Source organism: Trachypithecus francoisi, unplaced genomic scaffold (genome assembly GCF_009764315.1).
Source record: "Trachypithecus francoisi isolate TF-2019V2 unplaced genomic scaffold, Tfra_2.0 Lachesis_group5, whole genome shotgun sequence".
Taxonomy (NCBI): domain Eukaryota; kingdom Metazoa; phylum Chordata; class Mammalia; order Primates; family Cercopithecidae; genus Trachypithecus; species Trachypithecus francoisi.
In genome coordinates this window covers 128359221-128386224 of record NW_022681470.1, presented here as the reverse complement: position 1 = coordinate 128386224, position 27004 = coordinate 128359221, and the positions used below count along the sequence as shown (strand labels likewise).

At 38.4% G+C, this 27004-nt stretch overlaps 2 protein-coding genes and 1 long non-coding RNA gene across 4 annotated transcripts in view; 2 read left to right on the top strand and 1 right to left on the bottom strand.

Moving 5' to 3' along the window:
- Positions 1–1483: 1483 nt before the first annotated feature.
- Positions 1484–26068, bottom strand: TMED5 (transmembrane p24 trafficking protein 5). The gene is made up of 4 exons (XM_033196654.1): positions 25420–26068; positions 12032–12129; positions 7606–7789; positions 1484–6196 (listed from the first exon to the last, which is right to left on the bottom strand). The coding sequence occupies exons 1-4, from the start codon at positions 25606–25608 to the stop codon at positions 5978–5980; spliced, it is 690 nt and encodes a 229-aa protein (XP_033052545.1). The 5' UTR covers positions 25609–26068; the 3' UTR covers positions 1484–5977.
- On the top strand, positions 25749–26575 carry LOC117074808. The gene has a single exon (XR_004433715.1). It is a non-coding gene; the product is annotated as an uncharacterized LOC117074808 (long non-coding RNA).
- Positions 26093–27004, top strand: part of CCDC18 (coiled-coil domain containing 18) — a 109523-nt gene continuing 108611 nt past the window's right edge. For both annotated transcript variants that reach the window (XM_033196650.1, XM_033196646.1), the window contains exon 1: positions 26093–26232. The gene's annotated coding sequence lies outside the window, so the exon portion shown is untranslated. The remainder of the gene's footprint in view (positions 26233–27004) is intronic.

Sequence of the window (27004 nt, the reverse complement as noted above, 5' to 3'; positions counted from 1 at the left end):
GACAGCCATCTTTGTGGAATGGTTCCACCAATGCTTCATCCCAGAAGTCAAAAAATACTTAGAAAGGGTTAGAATTTAAAATATTAATAATGGACAATACATGAATCTGTCTGCTATGAAAATGAAAATGTTGAGGTGGCATTTTTACCTCCAGATAAAACCTTACTACTTCAGTCCCTGACCAGGGCATCATTTGGTTTGTCAAGGCCACATACAACTGCCTGATATTTGAACACATTTGATCAGCAATTGCTGCAGACCCTAATATGTATATAATGCAGTGCTGGCAATCATTCACTATTGTTCATGCCATAATATTCATCAAAGCTGCAGTGGATGAATTAAAACCAGAAACAGGTAAATTCCTGCTGGAAGACTGTGGAATGATACCATAAATGATATAAAGGCTTCCTAGGGACCCATGGCAAGTTTAAATCATGCAGCAAGACAATCCTTCACAAAACTTGTGAAGAAGGATTTGCTGATGTGCTTGATGAAGAAGAGCATATCAAAGGCCATCAAGAAGTATTAACAAATGAGGAATTGGAAGAACTTGAGTCATCTACAGAGAGAGAGAGAGGAGATAAAAAAACTGAAGCAGAATCGCCAACAGAGACATTAATTAAACTTGCCAAAGTGTTTTGAATTGCACAGACATTAAAGAACAGAATTATAGAATATGATTCTCAGATGGGACACAGCATTAAAGTCACCAATATGATCACCAAAGGATTATAATCTCTGCAGCAACACTTCGATGAGCTGAAGAGTCAACAACTTCTGGTTACAATGTTCTTCCAAAATTTTTCAGCAAAAAGACCCCCAAAATAGAAATCCTTCACCTATTGAGGATCCCCAACCAACAACATTGTCTGATCCTTAACCATCAACATTACCTTGGCTTAGTGATCCAGGATCACCCGAAGCTATTTTGATGATAATGTAGCCTAACTACATCACTTACACCTACATCAGTCACCGCATTTCATCTCTTCGTTTAGGCATTGTATGACATCCCACAGCCTCACAAGGGTGAGTACAAGATATTTTGAGAGAGAAACCACATTTGCATAACTTTTATTACAATATATTATTGCAATTATTCCGTTTTGTTAGCTATTATTAATCTCTTATTGTGCCTAATTACAAATTAAACTTGATCATAATTATGTATGCATAGGAAAAAACAGGCTGGACATGGTGCGTCACACCTGTAATCCCAGCACTTTGGGAAGCTGAGGCGGGCACATCACTTGAGCTTAGGAGTTCGAGACCAGCCTGGGCAACATGGCGAAAGTAATTAGTCATTCAGAAATATGTATATACCAACATACTAATATCTGTTTCAGCTATAAATACTTCTAACATTTCACATGTATCTTTATGTAATCACCAGAATCAAACTACAGAACTTTTCCACCACAAGGCTCCCCTTATAGCCACATTCTCCTTCCCTTCAGTCCCAAGACCTGAACCAAGAATCTTGTTTCCCATCTCTATAGTTTTATTATTTAAGAATGTTACAAAAACAGAATCATACAGTGTGTAAAACTTTAGGATTGTCCCCCCAAACCACCCAAGCATAATTCCCTTGAGGTCCATCCAATTTGTATCAGTAGTTTGTTCCTTCATATTACTATTTAGTATTCTATGGTGTGGACATACTAAACCGTTCATTCCCTTTTTGAAGGACATCCAGGTTGTTTCTGGGTTTTGGCTATTGTAAATGAAGGTGCTATGTAACATTTTGTTAAGTTTTAACTTCTCAGGGATAACTGTCAAGTAGTACAAATGCCAGGTTATATGTTAAATGCATGTTTAGTTTTGTAAGAAACTGCCAAGAATATTTTCCACAGTGGCTCTACTATTTCATATCTCACCAGCAACGTATGAGTGGTCCACTTATCCAATTTCTCTTGCATCCTAGCAAAACAACTCTAAAATTTATCATTTGGAACTGTCTTTTCTTTCTGCAATGGTATTACTTGTCCTTTTAGAATTGAAATCAAGGGAAGAAAGGTTAGATTTACTCCAGCCTCCCATTTGATACTAGCCATAGTTAACAATCTCCTTTACAACATGTGATCATTATTGCCACTTAACACTTCCAGGATTGGGGAGTAGTATCTTTCTTTCTGAGGGAGTTTATATCGGTTTGGATAACAGATTCTCATTGTTCATTTTACTGCTTTCCTATTTCTTCCTCATATTCTATAAAAGGCACAATAATAAATCTAAGCTTGTTAAGACAGAAACAAAAACAAGTACTAAAACAGGAGGGTTTTTGTAAAACTGTCAATTAGGATTTTAATTCATGGTCAGTGAAGACCTCCAGGATTTTCCCTGCCCTGCATTTTCTTGCCTTTTTCTTTCAGATGGAGGGATCCAGAGTCCATCTCCATGTGCCCTCTCTTATGTAACATCATCTTAGCTCCAGATTTTTTAATCGGTGTCCTTTCCCCAGACATACATTAGGTATATGGCTCCAGGTTATGACAGCAGCCTTCCAGAAGCCTTAGACACCTGAAAGTGATAGCAGTGCAGAAGCAGAAAGGTGCCTAAGGATTTCTACCAGCTTGTGGTAGAAGAGTGGCTTGTCTGGATGGTTTGAGGGAAATGACCAAATAATAACCTACCTACACCAAGCATTGTACTTTCCTATATGCTATTTTAACAAGTTTTAAGATATTACTTAAAATATTTCTGAAAATGAAATAACCTCAAGGGAGTTTTGATTTCACAAGATCACTAAGCAGATGATCCAAGGATAACTGATAGGATTCTATATTGTGTTGGTTAAAAATTAAGAATCCTGAGCCATATTCCAGACCTAAATAATCAATTTCTGGGGTGAGGTAGAGGAGCAGGGTAAGTTCCCTGGGTGCTTATTTAGCAGGGTAAGTTCCCTGGGTCCAAACTTTAAGAACTGATTATCTTTCCTTTCATATATTTTGAGCAAAAATTGTACCTTTTAGGAACAATGCATGTTTAGGCAGGTGAATAAGTACATATAGAAACAGAACTCCAATGCAAAGTAGAGTGATGTATAATAAGAGGTGTAGAGAGCTATGGGGTTTCAAAACAGGAGGAGAGAGCACATTATTAACTAAGATTGAGATGAAGGAAGGCTTTCAGGAGTAGACAGCATTTACAAATGACTGGTCATTTTCTTTGATAATTTTTATTATATACAGATCAGTACTCACAATACATTGCTTATTTAAGATGGCTGTTTACAAGTATAAAGCAGTTTGAGCAACACTGATTGTGCATTATTATACTTCAGATGAAAAATCCTTACATGCTGAATTAATTTCTTTTAAAATTTCAGATAAAGAATTTTCATTTGAGGAGACATACAATTGTAAGTGCTCACTTTTTGTCAATTTTAAGACACCATTATGTTTAAGAAGGATTAATTTTACCATAAAATTACAAACACCCTCCATGTCTTGACATTCACATGAAAGAACAGCACAACATTAATCATCCAAATGCATATCAGAGCAAACTCTTAGGCCTTAGTGTGAGGTGAACATGGTAACTGCTACACTATGGAAATCGGTTGGGCCTTAGTTAAATATTGTAGTATTTTAAAAATTTGTATATTGAAAAAGACAAAATGAGCGGTTAAGTGATAAACAGCTTACTCAATTTAGCATAACTTTAATTTAGAAATGGAATAGTGAAATTTAAAAAAAGCATATGAAGCAGATAAACAGTATGTCTTTAGAAATATTAAAGATTTTTACTCTGTTTACAAATTTTGCTTTTTTGGTTATGCCTCTTAAATATCTCAGTCTTTTTACTTTGTCTGTAAAAGTAATTGTCCTAAATATTCCTAAATTCTTTTCCAAATAAAGCCAGTATCATTTTTATATGGTAAGAAGTTACTGAATCATAGGTTTAAGATCAGTGGCACAAATCATGTATGTAGAAGATTATGTAACAAATTCATTGTTAGGTAAAGAGTCAGAGAGTACAGTACAGTAACAGCCATACAGGAGAGGTAGAATTCTTAATCACAGTTTTATAGAAAAGATGCAGTAGTTTATATATGTACCCTGCTTTATTAGTTATGGTACTGTAAATTTGCTTCTCATTACAAATTTAACAGAAAGGGCAAAAGGGAGGGCTATTCATAGGCAAGGATCTTATTGACCTTTGTTCTGCAGGTGTTGCAGAGGATACCCCTAGACACTTGAAGCATTTTCTTGGCCAATTAAGGTAATTGATCATATATGGCATTTACCTCATTTTTAAAAAGCTTGCATGTAGGGAAATCTAAGCTGCTCTTCTCTCAGGGGCCTAAGGAGGGAAATGTATCTCCTTTTATACTACTCTGAGTGCAAATGAAATCACTGTCTCTGGTTATCATTATTGCTTATCAAGAATTCCAGCATTACCTTTTGAGGGGTTCTATACCCCAAATTTTGTTTGATTGTTTCTAACTCACAATGTAGTCATAAACAATGTTATAAGTGGGCATAACTTAAAAATTATAGTTCATTCATGATGAAGTTAAATTATTAGCACTTGAGTAAGACCCCCATAGACTTCAAAAAATTACATGGCAGAGACTTTATTGTATATATGGATTATTCACATTTAGGTGTTTAAAACTTGGGAGTCTATGTTTCCAATCCTTACTTCAACGTCAATAAATAAAGTGTTCAGAAAGGCCATTTTATAAAAGTTATAATAAAAATTTTTAATAAATATGTACACCCAGTGCTAAATCTTACAGTAGGGCTTACATTTTATAAAATGTACCTGCTTACAAACAATAATTCAAACCAGAATTCTTGTTGAAAATAAAAACCTACAGCCAAATAATTTCTTCCAGTTAACTGGAAATTAATCTCCTTTGATTTATATTATGAGTAGGATGTCATGATGAGCCAATCAGATTCTAGATATTTATTTATAGTTCTACTTAAGTGAATTTTATTTTGGATTCAGTGTTCTCAAGTTTTTCTAAATTCTTTCTTGTCTCTGATAATTCTTAGAACTCAGAAAAGGAGCTATTTATTTATGGTAGGCCCAGATCATTTTAGCAATATTTCCTTCACAACTGCTGGTAACAATGAATTACCCAAGTCAGCAATGTTAAAATTAACATAACATGATTATTAACTGTTGACAGATATTAACTGTTGACAGATAATATTAAAAATAAACTTATTTTACCTCACATTTAATTTTTAAATCCTGCACTTTAGTTAAGGGTTAGAGAGAATGTGTCCCTATGGAGGAGGAAGCTTTTAAACTATATTCTTCATTTCAAAGAGAAAACATGTCCTAGTTTTAATAAGTATAACTTTGTGTTTTTAAGAATCGTGAAAATGTCAGCTTTTGGGAACGTAAGCTAAGTACAAAGACGAATACTTACTGCTAATATGTTACACTGAAATATATTTGGTTATAAAAATCTCAAAAGCCTAATTGTATTTCAAAGCTATTATTCTATTTACATTGTAGGAGAGATGCATATGTAAATAGAGAAAAGTTGGGCTTTTGTAGTCTAAAGATTTATTCAATCCATAATTAGGTAATTCTCATGTGATTTATAACTTAAAACTGAAAACTTCCACAGTTAATTTGTAACTGCCACATTTACAAAAAAAGTTCTGGGTACGAGAACCTGTTAAAAACAGACTGGTGTTGCCATTAGGCCCAATACTCATTTAAGTCACCTAAGACATTTGCAAATTTTTCAAACTTAGGAAAATGCAGTTATTAATATGGCTTCATTCAGCTAAACCTACATTCTGCAAAATCTTCCTGTTACACACTTAAGTACAACTGGATCAGCAGGATTACTTGCACAGAAAGTGAAGGCTTTTCACATTAAAATTATACCTGTTTCACACTTATATCTCAAAATATTTTGGAGAAGACCATTAATGGTCTTGACTAACAGTTTATTGCATTCTTATGCCTCATTTTTCAATGTTAAGTACTCTAGTTCGGAGTTTTAAGTTCTACTTTTCCTCTTATCTTCAAATAGACTCTTCAGCATATAAACTTGAATGGCTGACACCACCACCATGACCACTAAATTAACCATAGACCAGAAATTGACTCTATCAAAGTTGCTTTCTTGTATGTTTCGATCACGAGCTTCAAATGCTCTAAGCAGAGTTTGTATGTGCCCACTTTTGCTTAGTCTGGACTTGATGCTGTTGATGGATTCCTGGAGATAAATAAAATAATTTTATTATTAAAGAATGCTCAGAAATTTTAATTAAAAAATGAGGCTGGGTGCAGTGACTCATGCCTTGTAATCCTGGAACTTTGGGAGACTAGGGCAGGAGGACCCCTTGAGCCCGGGAGTTCAAGACTAGGCTGGACAACACAGAGAGACTCTGCCGCTACAAAAAGACGGGCATGGTAGCACCACCTGTGGTCCCAGCTACTTGGGAGGCTGAGGTCAGGGATCACTTGAGTCCAGGAGGTTGAGATTGCAATGAGCCATAATGGTGCCACTGCACTCCAGCCTGGGCAATAGAGTGAGTGAGACCCTGTCTCAAAAATATTTTTTTTCAAAATATGCTTTATGTTTTTTATCCAAACACAATTTTAAGATAGATGGCTGCACAATTGAGGGGCAGGTACTATTTATATTATATTAGAGATTCTCTGTAAGGTTATGTAATAATTCTCCTGACATATTTATACTGTTTGTAAGTAGTTAATTTAACAAGGGAACAAAGCTACTGTGAATTGAAAATAGGGAACATGAAACTGTTCTGAGTGGCATAGCATCAGGAGTTTTACGTACATTATCTGTTTCTTAGCCCTCACACAACCAAAGGAAATGACTAAGGTTTTTTTTTTTTTTGTTGGGGGGACGGAGTTCGCCCAGGCACAATCTCAGCTCACTGCAACCTGAGACTGCGCCTGGCCAAATGATTAAGTTTTTAGAGATGGGGTCTTGCTATATAATAGCCCAGGCTGGAGTGTAGTATCTATTTATACCTGTGACCATGGTTCACTGCAGCCTCAAACTGGGCTCAAATGATCCTCCCCCTAACCTTCTGAATAGCTGGGATTACAGGTACCTGCTACCATGCCTGGCAAATGATTTCCTTTTTGAAAACCCAACAGATACAACTTTAGGTATTTACCTATTACATGATGCATGTGTTTATAATTTCCTTCTTTGTATGTTAATCTGACCAATTTAGTATTCAGTAAAACACCCAATGTTTTAATACCACAAAATTGTGAAATTAGAAAACATTTTATTTTTCATATGCCTTCTGTATAATCAGAAGCATACAGAAGCATAATCTGTAATTTTTAAAATTCTAACTGCACATTTATAAAACAAACTTACCAAGATGCAGTCTTAGTTGCACATCTGAAAAAAGCTATTTTTATAATAGGGTCCTAGAAGATAAGTTATTTGAAAACTATAAAAGGGCTTTACGAATATAAAGTAAAATTAAGCTGATACTTGAAATGGAGGTATTTATGGCAAAAAGTATTAGAAACAGATTTTCCTGGATAATGCAGATAAAATGCTTAGTTCAGTAACCATTACCATACTAAGGGCTCTGGATGTTAATACTTTTTATTTTATTAGGAGACCATACTGACCAGGATGTCTTCCAGTTTCATATCCAACATATCTGTGCCAGTAATATATTTCTTCCAATCTTCTTGTTCTTGTGCCTGTTCTCCCATATTATCCAGGATTAATTCAAAGAAAATCACCTTCTCAGAAATGGTGCTGAATGTATTGTCAAAGCAGAACATGTAATCACCAACTTCAGTTTCTACACTGTATAAAAAAAAAATACATGTTTTTAGTTACTTGTACTTGTTTGTGATGAAAAGCAACTAAAGGTGAAAGAAGTAATAGGCTGAGTGTGGTTCCTCACGCCTGTAATCCCAGCATTTTGGTAGGGCAAGGCTGGTAGATCACTTTCGCTCAGGAGTTTTGAGACCAGCCTGGATAACATAGCAAAATCCTGTCTCTACAAAAAAATACAAACATTAGGGCGTTGTGGCTGGCATCTGTAGTCCTAGCTACTTGGGATGCTGAGGCGGGAGGATTGCTTGAGCCCGGAAGGTTGAGGATGCAGTGAGGCATGATCATGCCACTGCATTCCAGCCTGGGCAGCAGAGCAAAATCCTGTCTCAAGAAAAAAAAAAAACAGGCCGGTGCGGTGGCTCATGCCTGTAATCCCAGCACTTTGGGAGGCCGAGGTGAGTGGATCACAAGGTCAGGAGTTCAAGACCAGCCTGGCCAAGATGGTGAAACCCCGTCTCTACTAAAAATACAAAAAGATTAGCCAGGTGTGGTGGCATGCGCCTGTAATCCCAGCTACTCCGGAGGCTGAGGCAGAGAATTGCTTAAACCTGGAGGGGCGGAGGTTGCAGTGAGCTGAGATTGCGCCACTGCACTCCAGCCTGGGCGACAGAGGGAGACTCTGTCTCAAAAAAATTAAAAAAAAAAAAAAATTCAACAAAACAAAACAAAAAAATAACAGTTTATAATAATTGGACAGCTTACTCATGAATTTCCTTAGTATTGAAAGATAATTTATAATTTCTTGGGAATGAAGCAACCTGAAAATATATACATTCGAGTACAGCTTAGACATGCTTGGCATTTACTCAGTAAATTATGGTTAGTGATCTCATTTTTGGAAAAGGATAGAATTAAAAACCTGTATACATAACTCATAATAAACTTTAATATTTATACACTATTAAAAGTATTTTATAATGAGTTCAATTCATATGCAGATATGACTGCCAACCTACCCTTCAACTGAGATTAATCTAAACTGAGTTTTGTTTTCAAAAGCAGTGATGGATTATCCTAAATGTTTTCTTCCAGGCCTCTTACTGATTTTGCTTATTGACTATCACTGGTTCCCCTGTAGATGTTTATGTTTGATCCTAAATGCTTTGAGAATTAAATAAAACTATATTTTATTAATTCCATAAGGTTAATTCCGCCCATCATTAGTTATGCCTAGTGCTGAAAAAAAAAATCAATAGTATCTGAATGACCAGTACCCTGGTTAAAATTAGTTTCCCGTATTAGCAAGTTAAAAGTAGGGCCAGGTACAGTGGCTCATACCTATAATCACACACTTTGGGAGTCTGAGGCAGGAGGATTACTGTAGGCCAGGGGTTCGAGATTAGCCTGAGCAAAAGTGAGACCTTGTCTTTACGAAAAATTAAAAAATTAGCCAGGTTCACACCTGTAGTCCTAGCTACTCAGGAGGCTTGGTTGAGCCCAATAGTTTAGGCTGCAGTAAGCTATGGTCACACCATTGCACTTTGGCCTGGGCAACAGAGTGAGACCTTGTCTTTAAAAAAAGAAATTACATTTAAAAGAAAAAAAGACTACTTAAAAACCAGTGACATACTGAGATTTTTGCTGCTCTTAAAAAATTAATATAGCTAAAGATAAAAGCTTTGTTTAATGTTTGAAAAACAGATTTGTAGGCTGGGTGCAGTGGCTCACACCTGTAATCCCAGCACTTTGGGAGGCCGAGGCAGGTGGACCACGTGGTCAGGAGATCAAGACCAACCGGGCTAACACGGTGAAATCCTGTCTCTACTAAAAATACAAAAAATTAGCCGGGCATGGTGGTGGGTGCCTATAGTCCCAGCTACTCGGGAGGCAGAGGCAGGAGAATGGCGTGAACCCAGGAGGCAGAGCTTGCAGTGAGCCGAGATCGCGCCACTGCACTCCAGCCTGGGCGACAGAGCGAGACACCATCTCAAAAAAAAAAAAATAGATTTGTAAATCTGGTGTAATAATTAAGAGTGAGTTGGACTGCCTGAATGTAGATCCTGGCTTTTGCGGTTTACTAGCTGTGTAACCTTCAGCAACTTAATTGTTCTATGTCTCAGTTTTCCCATCAGTAAAATGATATTTACCTCAGGATTGTGGTTAAGAATAAAAAAAATTAGGACATGAAAAGTGCTGAGGACACTGGCCTGGCACATCAAAAGAATGTAATAAATGTGAACTATTATAAACTCAATTCTTTTCTCCCAATTATTTAATGAGAGGTAATTCAACACAAGGAAGCAGTAAGATACTTATTTTTCTAACAGTGAATTTTATTATCTCAAAAAGGGAGCAAATAATTAGGGAGAAATAAAGATTGACATAAAGTTTGAACATTTTAAAAATTCTGAAACTTAAAGATGAACTACATTTTTAGTTTTTTGGTTTTTTTTTTTTTTTTTTTGAGATGGAGTCTCTGTCGCCAGGCTGCAGTACAGTGGTGTGATCTTGACTCACTGCAACCTCCGCTTCTGGGGTTCAAGTAATTCTACCTCAGCCTCCCAAGTAGCTGGGACTACAGGTGCATGCCACCATGACCAGCTAATTTTTGTGTTTTTAGTAGAGATGGGGTTTCACCATGTTGGCCAGGATGGTCTCAATCTCTTGACCTCGTGATCCACCCACCTGGGCCTCACCAAGTGCTGGGATTATAGGTGTGAGCCACCGTGCCTGGCCCATTTTTAGTTCTTATATACCTATCAAAGAGAAAACAGTTAATTCCAAGTATATCAATATAAACTGACTTTTACAATTACTGTTTCTATCGTATTTAGTAATAGCTTATGCAAATATTTTTCTGAGCTCTGCATAGGTAAAATGCCATTTAAAAATGTATTTTAAATGAGTATCTTAAAAAATTACTGAGACTTTTTTTCCTCTTATCCATTCATACATGTAGTCAGTGTTTACTGAGTATCAATTAGTATCAGGCACTTTGGTTAACAAAGACCAATAATTTTAATAGCTAGTTCTTACAATAGTATTATGTGCCAGGGATGTTCTAAGCATATGGTAGAAAGCAAGAGTTTTGGTCCATCTTGTCTCCACCCTGCATGTGTATCCCTGCAGACTTATTTGACTTCTTTGAGCCTCCTTGACTATAAAATGGGAATCTTGAGTCAAAGACTCTATCTCATAGTGGGTTGGAAAGATTAATTTAGAAGCATATAACATGCCAACCCTTGTTTAGAGCAAATACTAGATACTCCATATTTGTTCTTCCTACAGATTCACAGTTTAACACATTAACAATACTGACTTAAGAAAATGTTATAGTAAGATAATAGAATGGAACTGGGAAACATACCAGTGAGATATGAAAAGAGGGAAGTGAGGTGTCAGAAGAATATATGGTCTTCTGCTTAATTCTGAACTCAGAGAGTTAAAAAAAAGTATTGTCTTTTGCTTTCAGGCTTTTTCTTTTCTTTTTTTTCTTTTTTGAGACATAGTCTCGCTTTGTTGCCCAGGCTGGAGTGCAGTGGCACAATCTGGGCTCACTGCAAGCTCCGCCTCCTGGGTTCACGCCATTCTCCTGCTTCAGCCTCCCAAATAGCTGGGACTACAGGTGCCCGCCACCATGCCTGGCTAAGTTTTTTGTATTTTTAGTAGAGCTGGGGTTTCATCATAGCCAGGATGGTCTCGATCTCCTGACCTTGTGATCCGTCTGCCTCAGCCTCCCAAAGTGCTGGGATTATAGGCGTGAGCCACAGCGCCTGGCCTGAGGCCTTCTGATTATCTAAAATGAATGAGGTCTAAGTAAAAAAAAAATTTACATACACACAAAGATACACTGTACTGTTGTTTTAAGAAAGAAACTATGAACAGAAATGGTATATAGCCAGCAGCTCAAGAAACTTTAAGACACATACCTGGAACAGTAGCTTTAAGTTAAAATAGAAAGCTTGTGCTGGCCAGAAGGCAGGTTTAAAATGCCACAATAGATTGAATGCAATACCAGGGGAATACTAATTTACTAACCAAAGCACAGAAAAAATTTAGCCTGGATCAAAAGAAAACGCTTAAACAAAAATAGAAAGGTTAATGGAAAATGTTTTGGTTTATCAGATGGCCCACTATCATGAACTGTTTAAAATCATATGGAATTATCTAATATTGATATGTAGTATTAAATATGCTAACTTTCCATGCCCTGCAGATAGCCCACTGGTATTATTCAGCAATGAAACTCAACTAAAAGAGATTACTTACGTGTGAACTCCATCTGATTTTCTTTGTTCAAAAACTAAGGTTTTGCCTTCTGGAGAGGCAAGATGGAAATCAATATCTAATCCTGCTCCATCTAAAACCTGTAGAAAAGCATACATGAGAAAAACATATATTACAAATTCTGGAAATAAAAAATTATATACAGTACATCATATTATGTAAAGATTTTCTAACCTAGAGAGGTAAGAAAGTCATCAGTGATGTCTGGGCTAGAAAAGAACCGAAGGATCATCTAGTTCAATTCCATTCATTTTTGGAACTTGTCCTTTCCTTACCCGTTTCTGTCACCATCACCTAAATTTAGGCCTTATGGATATTACTGAAATAAATCTTCCTAAAATAGTGGTTTCATTCAGAATCCCTGTAGAATGGACAGAAACACAAAGGGCAGTTCAAATGCCCTGGGCCTTTTAGTTAAAACTTAGGCAATTGGCAGGGCACAGTGGCTAACGCCTGTAATCTCAGCACTTTGGGAGGCCGAGGTGGGCGGATCATGAGGTCAGGAGTTCGAGACCAGCCTGACCAACATGGTGAAACCCTGTCTCTACTAAAAATACAAAAATTCCAGCTACTCAGGAGGCTGAGGCGGGAGAATCGCTTGAACCCAGGAGGTGGAGGTTGCAGTGAGCCGAGATCGTCTGGGCAACAGTGAGACTCGGTCCCACCCTGCTCCAAAAAAAAAAAACAAAGACTTAGGCAATTTAGGACATTGTATATAACTTTTTTGACCTCTTCAATAAAAGAATAATTAACTATTTCTTAGCCTGGAATTCAAGACCATCACGGTGTGGACTCAGTATGAATTGTGTATTCGAAGCAGATTGGTTCATGTACTAGTCAGTGAATACAATCTGTCCATTTATAATTCCAAAATGTCCTTCTATGAAGATGATGATGATAATCATGGCAACTAACAATTATAGTTGATGCCATAAATTGTCTTAAATGCTTTATGTGGATTAATTTATTCCTTATAACAACTCTAAAAGGTAGGTCCTATTATTCTCATTTTGTTCTCAAAGAACAAAAACTGAGGCACAGAGAAGTCATTTTTCCAAAGTGACACAGCATTAATTCATCTAGGCCACATTAAAAAATTTCTTTTTTTTTAAGAAAAAGTTTTAAGAAAAAGTTTCTTTCTTAAAACAACAGTACAGTGTATCTTTGTGTGTATGTAAATTTTTTTTTTACTTAGACCTCATTCATTTTAGATAATCAGAAGGCCTCAGGCCAGGCGCTGTGGCTCACGCCTATAATCCCAGCACTTTGGGAGGCCGAGGCAGACGGATCACAAGGTCAGGAGATCGAGACCATCCTGGCTATGATGAAACCCCATCTCTACTAAAAATACAAAAAACTTAGCCAGGCATGGTGGCGGGCACCTGTAGTCCCAGCTATTTGGGAGGCTGAAGCAGGAGAATGGCATGAACCCAGAAAAATAAAGTGATACAGCAAATAAGTGACATGGTCAAAATTCAAACTCAGCAATCTGCCTCTAGAATAATTTTTAATAAGTATGCTGTGTTGCCTCTATTTCTGTTCCATTCTCCTGAATACTCATCCAATTGTACTCATTCTTTAAGAGCCAATTTAACACATTTATGCCTTGTGTTCCATTATTGGAACACTAAGCATGTGGCAGTTATATACTACTGCTCAAGGTCGTTGCCAAGGTCTCATTTTGCAATTCAAAAAATTGCAACCTCCTGTATAAATGGGTCAAGTCCTTTGAAGTGTCCTCTGTATCCTCCCGTCCAGTTCTCTCACACTATCTCTTGTATTACTACAGATTGCACACCTATCCTCTTTGTTTGGCACTTACGAGACATTCTCTGGGATCTAAGCATCTTTTTGTAGGATTCACTTGGCATAAACTTGTAGGTACTTTTATGGACACATATGTGGCACATCCAACACAGATGATAAAATAGATGAAAATTCTGTTCACCATTTTTATAACTCCAAGGGTACCAGTCCTAACAATGTTATTATCCATATTTTGATTTTGTGTCACATGCAAATATTTAATAAATACATCTTTTTATCATCCTACACAAATTAAAGTGTCTCAGTGTTTTCCCTGTAGATCTGTCTGCAAATTTGTCTTCCCGTCTTCCTCCTTCCCTACGTTTTCTCTTTATTTATAGTGTTTGTTAAAATTTTAAAAAGAATCTATTTGGAACACTGTACAGTACAGCCTCTTAAGAAAAAAAAGACAAAAACAAAAACACCTAACTCAATGGCTACTCTTTTTCTTAACACTCCATTTTATTTTTCTTGGTGGCTTTAATGTGACGATATAAAAGATTACCTACTCCTGTGCTCTTATTGTTCAACAGAACTGGTTTCAAATGGCTGGCTAAATATACATAATTTTTTCTTCTTTAAATCCCAGTGAAATGAAGAAGACATGTAACAATTAAAATCTATAGGCTGGCCGGGCGCGGTGGCTCAAGCCTGTAATCCCAGCACTTTGGGAGGCCGAGACGGGCGGATCACGAGGTCAGGAGATCGAGACCATCCTGGCTAATACGGTGAAACCCCGTCTCTACTAAAAATACAAAAAACTAGCCGGGCGAGGTGGCGGGCGCCTGTAGTCCCAGCTACTCCGGAGGCTGAGGCAGGAGAATGGCGTAAACCCGGGAGGCGGAGCTTGCAGTGAGCTGAGATCCAGCCACTGCACACTGCACTCCAGCCCGGGCGAAAGAGCAAGACTCCGTCTCAAAAAAAAAAAAAAATCTATAGGCTGAGCATGGTGGCTCATGTCTGTAATCCCAGCACTGGAAGGCCGAGGTGGGTGGATCATTTGAGGTCAGGAGTTTGAGATCAGCCTGGCCAACATGGCAAAACTAGACATCCACCTTAGGAAGCTAGAGAAAGAACAGTAATATAAACCTAAAACAACCAGAAGAAAAACATTAGAGCAGAAATCAAGAAAACTGATAATAAGAAATCAACCCAGAAAAAAAAAAATCAATGAAGCAAAAAGCTGGTTCTTTAAAAAGATCAGTAAAACTAATAAACCTCTAGTCAGGCAAACCAAGAAAAAAAGAGAAAAGACACAGAACACTAATATCAGAAATGAAAGCTGGGTCATCATTAATTATCTATGGACATTAAAAGGATAATAATGGCCAGGCGTGGTGGCCAATGCCTGTAATCTCAGCACTTTGGGAGGCTGAGATGGGAGGATCATTTGAAGCCAGGAATTTGAGACTAGCCTAGGCAGCAAAGTAAGACCCTGTCTACACACACACACACACACACACACACACACACACAAAGGCAGGCATGGTGGTGCACGACAGTAGGCTCAGCTACTTGGGAGGCTGAGGTGACAGGATCACTTGAGCCCAGAAGTTCAAGGCTGCTGTGAGCTATGATAGTGCCACTGAACTCCAGCCTGGGTGATGGCAAGACTCCATCTTAAAAAATATTTAAAAAAGGATAATAGTGGAACATTATTAATAAATCTATACCCACAAATTTGAAAACTTAGGTGAAACAGGCCAATTCCTTGAAAGATACAAAGTACCAAAACTCATACAATGAGAAACAGATAACCTGAATAGGCCTGTATCTGTTACAGAAATTATATTGATAATTAATAACCTCCCCCAAAAGAAAGGACCAGGACCAGACAGTTTCAATGGTGAATCCTACCAAACATTTATGGACAAAATAATACCAAATCTCTAAAATCTCTTACAGACAATAAAAGCTGAGGGAACAATTCTTTACTCATTCTGTGACGCCAATATTACCCTAATACTAAAACCAGAAAAGACATTACAAGAAATGGAAACTACATACCAGTATCTCTCAGGAACATAGATGCAAAAATCTTCAACAAAATATTAGCAAAGCTAATTCAACTGTGTAAACAAAGAATTACAACCATGACCAGATGGATTTGTTCCAAGTATATAAGCCTGATTCAACATTCAAGAATTATTTCATGTAATTCATCACATCAACAGACTAAGGAACAAAACTCAGATGATCACAGCAATGGCATACGTATGGAAAACATTTGATAAAATCCAATATCAATCCATGATATTTAATATTAAAAAAATCTTAGCAAACTAGGAATAGAGCAGAACTTCCTCAACTTAAGGAAGAACATTTACAAAAATCCTACAGCTAAGACCACACTTAATGGTGAGAAACTAGAAGCTTTCTCACTAAAATCAGAAATAAGACAAAGATGCTACTCCCTCATTACTCCTACTCAACACCATACTGGAAGTTCAAGCTAATGTAATACAACAAGAAAGGGAAAGACATACCTATTGGAAAAGAAGAAATAAAACTGTCCTTGTTCACAGATGACATGATAGTCCATGTAGAAATCCTAAAGAACTGCCAAAAAAACCCCTCCTGGAGCTAATAAGTGATTATAGCCAAGTCTCAGTAAACAATATTAACATACAAGAGTAGCTGCTTTCCTATACACCAGCAACAAGCAACTGGAGTTGGGAATAAAAAATACAATACCATTTACATTAGCAGTAAAAGAAAGAAAAAAAGAATTAGGTACAAATCTACCAAAATATGTACAAGATCTATAAAAGGCAAACCACAAAACACTGATAAAAGAAATCAATGAAGAGCTAAATAAAGAGATATACCATGTCAATGGACAGGAAGACTCAATATTGTTGAGATGCTAATTCTTCCCAACTTGATCTACAGACTCAATGCAATCCCAATCAGAGTCCCAGCAAGCTATTTTGTGGATATTGACACACTGATTCTAAAATTTATTTGGAAAGAAAAAAGATCCAGAATAGTCCAGACAATATTGAAGAACAAAGTCAGAAGACTGATACTACCCAACTTCAAGTCTTAGTATACAGTTACAGTAATCAAGATAGCATGGTGCTGATGAAAGAACTGACAAATAGAGAACAGAACAGAGAGCGCAGAAATAAGTAAAAAAGATCAATGGCTGCCAGGAGTTCAGTGTTTGGGAGAGGGGGTTTGTAAAAGTGGGGTACAGGGGAGTTTTAGTGCCATGGAACTATTCTGTATGATACTACATAATATACTAATGGTGAATACATAACATTATGCATTTTTCAGAATGCATAGAACTGTACAATAGAGCAAACCTTAATGCAACTATGGACTTAACTTTAGTTAATGTTAACAAAATGGCCCTCAATTTTAACAAATGTACAACACTAATGTTTAAATATTTAAAAAAGAATATTGTTAATAACAGAGAAAACTGTATGGGAATGTGGGGGTATATGTGTGCTCAATTGTCAATTAGTCTATACATCTAAAACTCTTCTAAAAATGCCTATTAATTTAAAAAAAACTATGAAAGAAAACCATAAGAAAAGAACAAAACCAGGCAGAGATAAAAAAGAAATATCTCTATGAAATGTTAATGGAAAATATTTCAGACTTTCTGCAAATGGAAATGGAATAAAGTCAGGCTTAATTATGGTAATCTGGGGAAAAGGGAGAAATAGAACATCTAGTCATTGAAATTATAAACTCAATAAAAGAGTCAACAGATTATAACTTAAAAAGATTAATGAACCACAATGAGATGTTACTTTACACTTGTTAGAATGGGTTTTGTAAAAAAGATGAATGATAACAGTGTTGAAAAGGATGTGGAGAAAAGGAATGTAAATTAGTACATTATTGCCAGACATGGTGAGCACATGCCAGTAATCTCAGCTACTCAAGAGGCTGAGATGGGAGGATCCTGAGCCCAGGAGTTTAAGACCAGCTGGGTGACACAGCAAGACCTTATCTCAAAAAAGAAAAAACAAATTAGTACATTGTTGGTGGGAATGTAAATTAGTACAGCCCTATGGAAAACAATACGGTGGTTCCTCAAAAAACCACAAATACAACTACCATATCATCTAGTAATCTCACTTCTGGTATACATCCAAAGGAACTGAAATCAGTATGTAAAAGAGATATCTGCACTCCTGTATTCACTGAAGCATTATTCACAATAGTCAAGATATAGAAACAATCTAAGTGTTCATTAACGAATGAATAAAGAAAATGTGGTATAGATACACAATGGAATACTGGAGGACATTATACTAAGTGAAATAAGCCAGGGACAGAAAGACAAATACTGCATTATCTCATATGTGGAATCTAATACAGTTGAATTCCTAGAAGTGGAGAGTAGAACAATGGTTACCAGAAGCTGGGGGTGGGGGGCTTGGGGAGAGAGAGAATAGGGAGTTGTTGATCACAAAGTTCCAGATATATAGAAGAAATAGGTTTTGAGGTCTATTGCACAGGAAAGTGACTATATTCAATAATAATGTATATTTCAAAATAACTGACAGTAAATTTCAAATAGCTCATCATAAAAAATTATAGGCAAGGCAATATTAATTAGCCTGACTTAATCATTACATATTGTACATATATATCAAAACATCACAATATACCCCATAAATGTATACAATTATAGTTTGCCAATCAAAAATAATATTGATAAATTTTTAAAACTAATTAAGTAGAAGATAGAGCTGAAGAAATTGTCCATAAAATAGAAGAGACAAAGAGAGAAATGAGAGATTAAGAAGCGTAGATGATGCACTTAAACTGCAGTGAAAATGCAGAAGCAGAAAATTTAAAAAGCAACAAGAGAAAATAGAGATGAACTACAAATATATAACAAACTGACAGGAAGCTTCAACAGCTATAATCGAAGTCAGAAGACAATAAAATACTAGTTTTGATGTATTTAGGAAAAATATCTGTCAGTGAAGAAAAAGTAATTCAATTTTTTAAGAAAAGTCTATAGAGCAGAGCCGTGAGAACCAGAGGAAAACAAATTAAGCCTGAAATCTGTCCTATTCAGACTTCCAGTTATATGAACCAATAGACTTCCTCTGATTTGGGTTATTTACCTGTTGGTAAAAACTTTGTAAGGACTTTAAGGATCATGACATTTTAATTAAAATAATCATATATGTTTCATCCCATCAAACCCTGTATGATTTTATGAGTATGGGAAAAGGTGTGGAAGAGTTCACATCTAGGAGAATGACAACAGGCGTTCAATAGAGTGAGTTTTTTTTTTTTTTTTTTTTTTGAGACGGAGTCTCACTCTTTCACCCAGGCTGGAGTGCAATGGCGCAATCTTGGCTCACTGCAACCTCCGCTTTCCGGGTTCAAGTGATTCTCCTGCCTCAGCCTCCTGAGTAGCTGGGACTACAGGCACACACCACTGCACCCAGTTAATTTGTCTTTTTTCTTTTTTAGAGACAGGGTTTCACCATACTGGAGGTTGGAGACCAGCTCCTGACCTCCTGATCCACCCACCTTTGCCTCCCAAAGTGCTGGGATTGCAGGCGTGAGCCACCGCACCCGGCTTTTTTTGCTTTTACATCTTTGTATTGTTTGACTTACTCTAAGGAGGTTGTATATTACTTTTATAATTGGAAGTAAAAAATTGGAAGTAAAAAAATTCATAAAGGAGACAGGTGTGGTGGCACGTGCCTGTAGTCCCAGCTACTCAGGAGGCTGGCTGAAGTGGGAGTATTACTTGAGCCTGAGTTCAAATTCAGTCTAGGCAACATAGTGAGACCCCATCTCTCTCTCTCTCTCTCTTTTTAACTTTTATTTTAGGCTTGGGGGTACATGTGAAGGTTACCTAGGTAAACGTGTTAAAAACCACAATAATTTTTGCACCTAATATTTCATCACCCAGATATAAAGCCCAGTACCCAATAGTTATCTTTTCTGCACCTCTCTGTCCTTCCACCCTCCCTCATCAAGTAAACCCCAGTGTCTCATGTTTCCGTCTTTGTGTTCATAAGTTCTTATCATTTAGCTCTCACTTGTGAGAACACGTGGTATTTAGTTTTCTGTTTCTGCGCTAGTTTGCTAAGGATAATAGCCTCCAGCTCCACCCATATTCCCACAAAAGACATGATCTCATTCTTTTTTATGGCTGCGTAGTATTCTATGGTGTATATGTAACCACATTTTCTTTATCCAAACTGTCACTGCTGAACATTTAGTTGATTCCATGTCTTTGCTATTGTGAACAGTGCTGCATTGAACATTTGCATGCATGTGTCTTTATGGTAGAATGATTTATATTCCTCTGGGTATATACCCAGTAATGGGATTGCTGGAGACCCTATCTCTTTAAAAAAAAAAAAGTGTGTGTGTGTGTATATATATATATACACACACATATAAAACTCATATATATCAAATTATTAAATATATTATTCTCCCCCAAACCCACCTATTTATATATATTCTGATATATATAATACTTAAAAGTCATTTATATATATATACATATATATATATAATGAACCTCAAAGGTATCTTTCTTCTTCCTTAGTATCTTGGCATGTGTTTTTCTTTTTTATCCATTGTCGTGTTCCACTTACTCCCTTGTGCCTATATATATATATATATGGCTTTTGAGTTTTTGTTTTTTATATACATATTTATATTTACATATACTTTATATATACATATATACATATAATATTAGACATGTATACCTGCAGATAAAATGGAAATAGGAGGTATTCCAAATGGCATCAGATATATTATACAAGTAAATTTTAAAAATTAGATGAAACAGCCAGTTTACTAGAAAGTATTGAAATTTAGCTCTATACAAAAATGAAAAGACTAATAAAAATTTTTAAAAATTGATACAGCTATATTCTCCCAAAAACCCACCTAGATAGTTTTACATATTTGGTAAACGTCTGGTACACTCATTCAAAGATACTTTTTAGTGCCTATTATGCCCTTAAAAAGGTATTGTTCTAGGCTCAGGGTTTATTTTCTAGCTAACATTTTTTGAGTGCTTATTAGGTGCTCGATACCATTCCTTTTACATGTATTAGCATATTTATTCATAATAGTATGTAGTGGGGAGCAGGTGACTGTTATTATTTTATAAGTATATAGAAACTGGTACAGAGAGTCTCAATACCCTGTGGCCAAAATGATCTTTTAAAAAACACGGATCAAGTTAACCTGCTTGCCGGGCGCGGTGGCTCAAGCCTGTAATCCCAGCACTTTGGGAGGCCGAGACGGGCGGATCACGAGGTCAGGAGATCGAGACCATCCTGGCTAACATGGTGAAACCCCGTCTCTACTAAAAAATACAAAAAACTAGCCGGGCGAGGTGGCGGGCGCCTGTAGTCCCAGCTACTCGGAGGCTGAGGCAGGAGAATGGCGTAAACCCGGGAGGCGGAGCTTGCGGTGAGCTGAGATCCGGCCACTGCACTCTAGCCTGGGCGACAGAGCGAGACTCCGTCTCAAAAAAAAAAAAAAAAAAAAAAAAAAAAAAAAAAAAAAAAGTTAACCTGCTTATAACTCTTCAGTGGTTTCTTACTGGTCTCTGCAAAAAGACCCATATCCTTAACAAGGACCTAAAAGCCCAGCATGATCTGATTGCTGTTGCTACTGACTTCTCTAGAGTAGACTTGTACCACTGTTCTCTCTCTGTATCCTGTCTTTCAGCACCTCAAAGGTATCTTTCTCTCTTTTTCCTTAGTATCTTGGTATGTTGTTTTTCTTTTTTACCCATTGTCTTGTCCCACTCATTCCCTTATGCCTAGTGACAGCCTGTTAATTCTATAGAAATTAACTCTACTTCTGGATGTCTCTCAATTTCCAGATAAAATGAAGTCCTCCTACTGAGCCCACTCAGTCTTATGAACTTACCTTCATTCCCCCTATTAAATACTTTGACATGTATTTATGTAATAATTTGATTAATGTCTGTCCCCATACTTGATTGTATGAGAGCATGGACTATACACACACACACACACAAATATAGATATATATATATATAAAATACCGTACATATATCATATATATATATTTTTGAGGCAGGGTCTTGCTCTTGTCACCAAGGCTGGAGTGCAGTGGCATGATCACAGCTCACCATAGCCTCAACCGCCTGGGCTCAAGTGATCCTCCCACCTCAGCCTCCCAAGTAGCTGGAACCACAAGTGTGTGCTACCATGCCTGGCTTACTTTATTTTTGGTAGAGATGGGGTCTTGCTGTGTTGTCCAGGCTGGTCTGAAACTCCTGTGCTTGAGTGATCCTCCCACCTTGGCCTCCCAAAGTGTTGGGATTACAGGTGTGAGCCATTGCACCTAGCTGATATTTTCACTCACCGTTGTATCCCTAGCACCTCAGATAGTGTTGACACATATCAAGCACTCAAGAATGACTTAAATTTCTAAATGGATGCTCTATTTTATTCATAAGATACACGAATTGGCATTAAAGTTTTCAAGAGCCTCTATCAATATAATGTGGGGCTAGTCAATTATCCAAAAAGTATTCTCCTAAAACCTAAAAAGAAATTAGTAAAATTTTCAATATGTCACAGTAACCAAGGACAAAGTTGGATTGTCTGTTCCATAATATTTTAAAAACTAACTTTAAGACAAAAATTAGTAGCATGTAGTTACTGGGAAATTAAACAAGTTGGGAAATGCAAACATAGGGTGGAAGATGATCTTTACCCTACACATCTCACCAACACTGTCTAGGATTACATATATTAACAGATTTTACCTCTTTCCTCAATCAAAACAAATTGTTTAGGGAAAATGTTTTAAAGGAATAGTCCCAGCCGGACGTGGTGGCTCACACCTACAATCCCAGAACTTTGGAGGCCGAGGCTGGCGGATCACTTGAGAGCAGGAGTTTGAGACCAGTCTGGCCAAGATGGTGAAACCCCCTCTCTACTAAAAATACAAAAATTAGCTGGGTGTGGTGGCACATGCCTGTAATCCAGCTACTCGGCAAGCTGAGGTGGGAGAATCACTTGAACTCAGGAGATGAAGGTTGCAGTGGGCCTAGGTTGCGCCACTGCACTCCAGCCTGGGTAGCAGAGGGAGACTCTGTCTCAAAAAAAAAAAAAAAAAAGAACAGTACCTTTAAGAGTGACTAAAGATGTAAAGAATAAAGCTAAACCAAGCCAGCTACGTAACTATAGAGGTATAAATGTAAAACTAACATTCATTGACTATTTACTACGCATCAGGGATGATCTATTAGCATATTTTAATAGACCACTTTACACTGAATATGAGCATTTATTAACTCATGTTTTTCAAATCAACTCTATGATGTAGTTACAATTATTATCTCTATTTTACAAGTGAGAAGATCACATAAGTTTTAAGTAGGCAGACTCAAGATTTGAACCCAGGCTAAGGTTGAACTGGTGCTCTTAACTATAAGAGGACAGTAGTTAAAATAGATATCTTCCCTAATGTGTGTAAATACTGAAGTTTTTTTATTAATACAAATTGTTTTCTTATCTAGACTATTTCACTAGCCCTCTAGTTGGTTTCCTTGACTCTAATTTTGCTCTCCTTAAATCCATTTTCCACACTGCATCCAGTGATCTCCTTAAATCTTAAATGGACTTGCACAAAATTAAGGAAAACCTACACAGCATGGCAAACAAGGCTATGATTGAAGCTTCAAGACCCCAGCTTTCTGGCCTCTCTGATGTCCTTTTCTGCTACTCCCACCCTAGACTTTATATGTCTTAAAGTCTAATACAAACTCAGTACTTGTAATGTCCACTACACACTAACCATCCCCACTTACACTATGTATTTTAAGAACTATAGGTCGTTTTATTCCTTTTTCTGAAATGTCCCTTGTTCCTTGCATTTTCGTCTCAATTAAGCATCTTTCTGGATTAAATTTTATTTTCTCCAGGAATCCTCTCTGAAACCCTTAGAAGTGACCCTCCTCTACTGGTACTTAGCCATCCTTTATTGAAATTACCTGTTTATGAGCCAGTAACCCTTATTAAGCTCTTTGAGAAGAGAGATTCTTTCTTTCTCTTTTACCTACAACCGCCATAACCCCGCTTCCCCTCGTCTCCCGCCCCTCCATGCACAATTCCTGGCACGTGTTAACTGTTCAGTAAATGCTGAACTTTTGAACTTTACTGGAAATCAAGAAACACTGAGTTTTAGCCTCAGTTTTGCTCACTATGTGATTTTAGATATTTTATTCTCTGTGCTTATCTTGTGTACCTATATACAACTTAATCCTAAAGTTCCATCGTATAAAAAATTCTACAACTTTTAATTTTGCTCTGTATGTGACAGTACCTGGTATTTAAAAACAATTCTCTACATCAAGTTAAAAAATTAACATTTGATGATTATAATTGACTTCTAAAACACTGAAAGATGAAACACATCAATGCTGTTTTTTTTTCCTGTATGGCTACCTGGAAACATCGAAATTTGCTGTGTGGAATGAACAAGATTTCTTCTAAGAAATTACCCCCTACTAGCATGACTACATAAAATAAGGTAATTCCCAGCAAGAATATTATGCAGATACTAAAAAGAAAACATGCTGGGCATGGTGGCTCACGCCTGTAATCCCAGCACTTGGGGAGGCCGAGGCGGGTGGATCGCCTGAGGTCGAGAGTTCGAGATCAGCCTGGCCAACATGGTGAAACCCTGTCTCTACTAAAAATACAAAAATTAGCTGGGCGTGGTGACGCACGTCAGTAATCTCAGCCATTCGGGAGACTGAGGCAGGAGAATCGCTTGAACCCGGGAGGCAGAGGTTGCAGCAGTGAGCCGAGATTGCGCCACTGCACTCCAACTCTATCTAGCCTGAGCAACAGAGCGAGACTCCGTCTTAAAAAAAAAAAAAAAGAAAACAATGACACGAGGGAAATGCTTACAATGCTCAATGAAAAGAAAGGAAAGGTTGTAAAGTTTTAATGTACGATTTGATCTTTTGAAAATAATGCATATATAACTTAAACGGCAATGTATGATTAAATATAGCAACAGCCTCTTCCAAAAAATTTCAAAATCGGGCTTAGTGATAATTACACGATCATAATTCAAAAACCCTTAACTGAAGCAAAGACAGTGAAGATCTGTAACATCTGAATTGTGTGAAAGGGGTGGCGGTGATTCAAACAAGTGTCATCACCTCGTCCAATGATGAAGGAGAACGTGTATCAGTTCCGCATTGTGAAATTCTCAGTATCGGAGTGTGTAGTGGCTAAGAAAAGCGATAGGCGAATTAGGAAACAAAGAGAAAAGCCAGCCACATCACCAGTTCTGGCCTCTTTCCGACAGGAGGAAAGGGGATTAGGCGGGTAGTCGTCAATTCCAGGTCCAGCCTAAGTTCTGGGTCCCCGGCCTCAGCGAGAGCCTCGCCTCGCCTCGCGCGCCTGCGCAGAGCGGGCCGGCTTCCCGGACGGCCCTCGCCTCTTCAACACCTGGGCCGTCCACCAGAAGTTTCTAAACGGGTGAGAGGCGACAACGCAGTGTAGCTGGGTTAAAGGAAGGAAGGAGGCTGGTTTATCCTCCGCACTTACTTGGTACTCGATCTCCAGCGAGGCCTTCAGGGGCATGGGCTGATAGAAGCACTCCTTCTGGCCGGCGGGAAGGGTAAAGGTGAAGTCGCTGTCGAGGGAAGGTGTGAAGCCGGCCGCCCCAGGCAGCAGCACCGGAGGCAGAGCGGCCAGAAGGAGCACGGGAAAGGGCAGCCAGGTCTTGTCGCCCATCCCTGCTGGGGTGATCCGGGCTGCAAGAGGCGTGGGATACTGTTGTCTCCGCTTCGCGTTTCCTCTCTGGACTCCTCGTGGTTGACAGGGAAATCTGGAATCTGAAGAAACTCCAAGTGGCGGCCGCGGCGGCGGCGGCGGCGGCGGCGGCGAACACTCCCTCCGAAGGAGAAGCGCAGGCCTCCAAAGGGTAGGGACTCAGGGCGGGGCCACCAGCCCCGTTCCACAACCACCTCAGTCTCGGCCCCCTCAGGCCAGGCGTGAGCGCCGCCCACCTCTCCCACTGACGGCCTCTGGTTCCCATGGCTTTCCCCACCAATGGGCATCCTGGCGGTGATTGTGGGAAATGTAGTCCCGGGCGGGCTCGGCTAGTGGGCTCGGACGCGCTCACCGACCACGATCCCCGGCAAGCCCCGCGCCTCCGGCGGCGCCTCACGCAATCTGCGCCGGGGCGGGGCAGCGGCCGGGTAGGCGTGTCCCAACGGCTCCCGCGGCGGTTCGAATTCAGTGCTGCCGGGGTTCGCTGGTTCTCCAAGTAGCGTCCGAGGCTTCCACACGCAGGGGCCCTGGAGAGGGTCAGAGGCTTCCTAACGTAGACTCGAGTGTGAAGCACGCAGTCGCCGGGTGAGTCTCTCCTCAGCTGCAACTTGGGTGGTGAGCGACTGCCCCTTGGCGTGGGGAAAACAGCTTACCTGGGGGAGTTTTGTTCCTTTCTCTTTCCGGCACCTTGGATGCGCTGGGACTGGTCCTTGCGGTTGCTGAGCATGCTCCTCTAAACGGTTGTATTTTATTTGATGAAAAATAGGAGTCTGGGCGCAGTGGCTCACGCCTGTTATCTCAGCACTTTGGGAGGCCGAGGCAGGAGGATTGCTTGAACCCAGGAGTTCAAGCCAGCTTTGGCAATATGGCGAGCCACTGTCTGCATAAAATTAAAAAAAAAAAAAAGTATTTCCTTAAAAAAAAAAAACTGAAAGGAAGATGTCACGTCCGCCCCCGACCCCTGCTTCTTTCAGACGGATGTAGGATCAGCTGTGTCAAGCAATCTTGAGACAAGAGACTACAAAGGTCATACAAAGTTAGTTATGACATACAAAGTTATGACTACAAAGGTCATACAAAGTTATGACCTCTTTCCAAAATGAGGAATCTTTTTCGACTGCAGCCCATTGTATCACATACGTAGGGTGTAAAAGAGCACTTGTCCTTCGTTTGATGGGTGTGCGTGTGCAAACCTACAAACACATTGTTAATTAGGGCCCAAAGATGATGATGTTAAGGTCGATGAGTAGGATGATGTGCTTTTCTTGGTATTCAGTCAGTGAAGATATACTTTTGTGGGTAACTACTGTAAATTGAGGTTAAGGGCATTCATTTGACAGTAAATGGCCCACTAGGA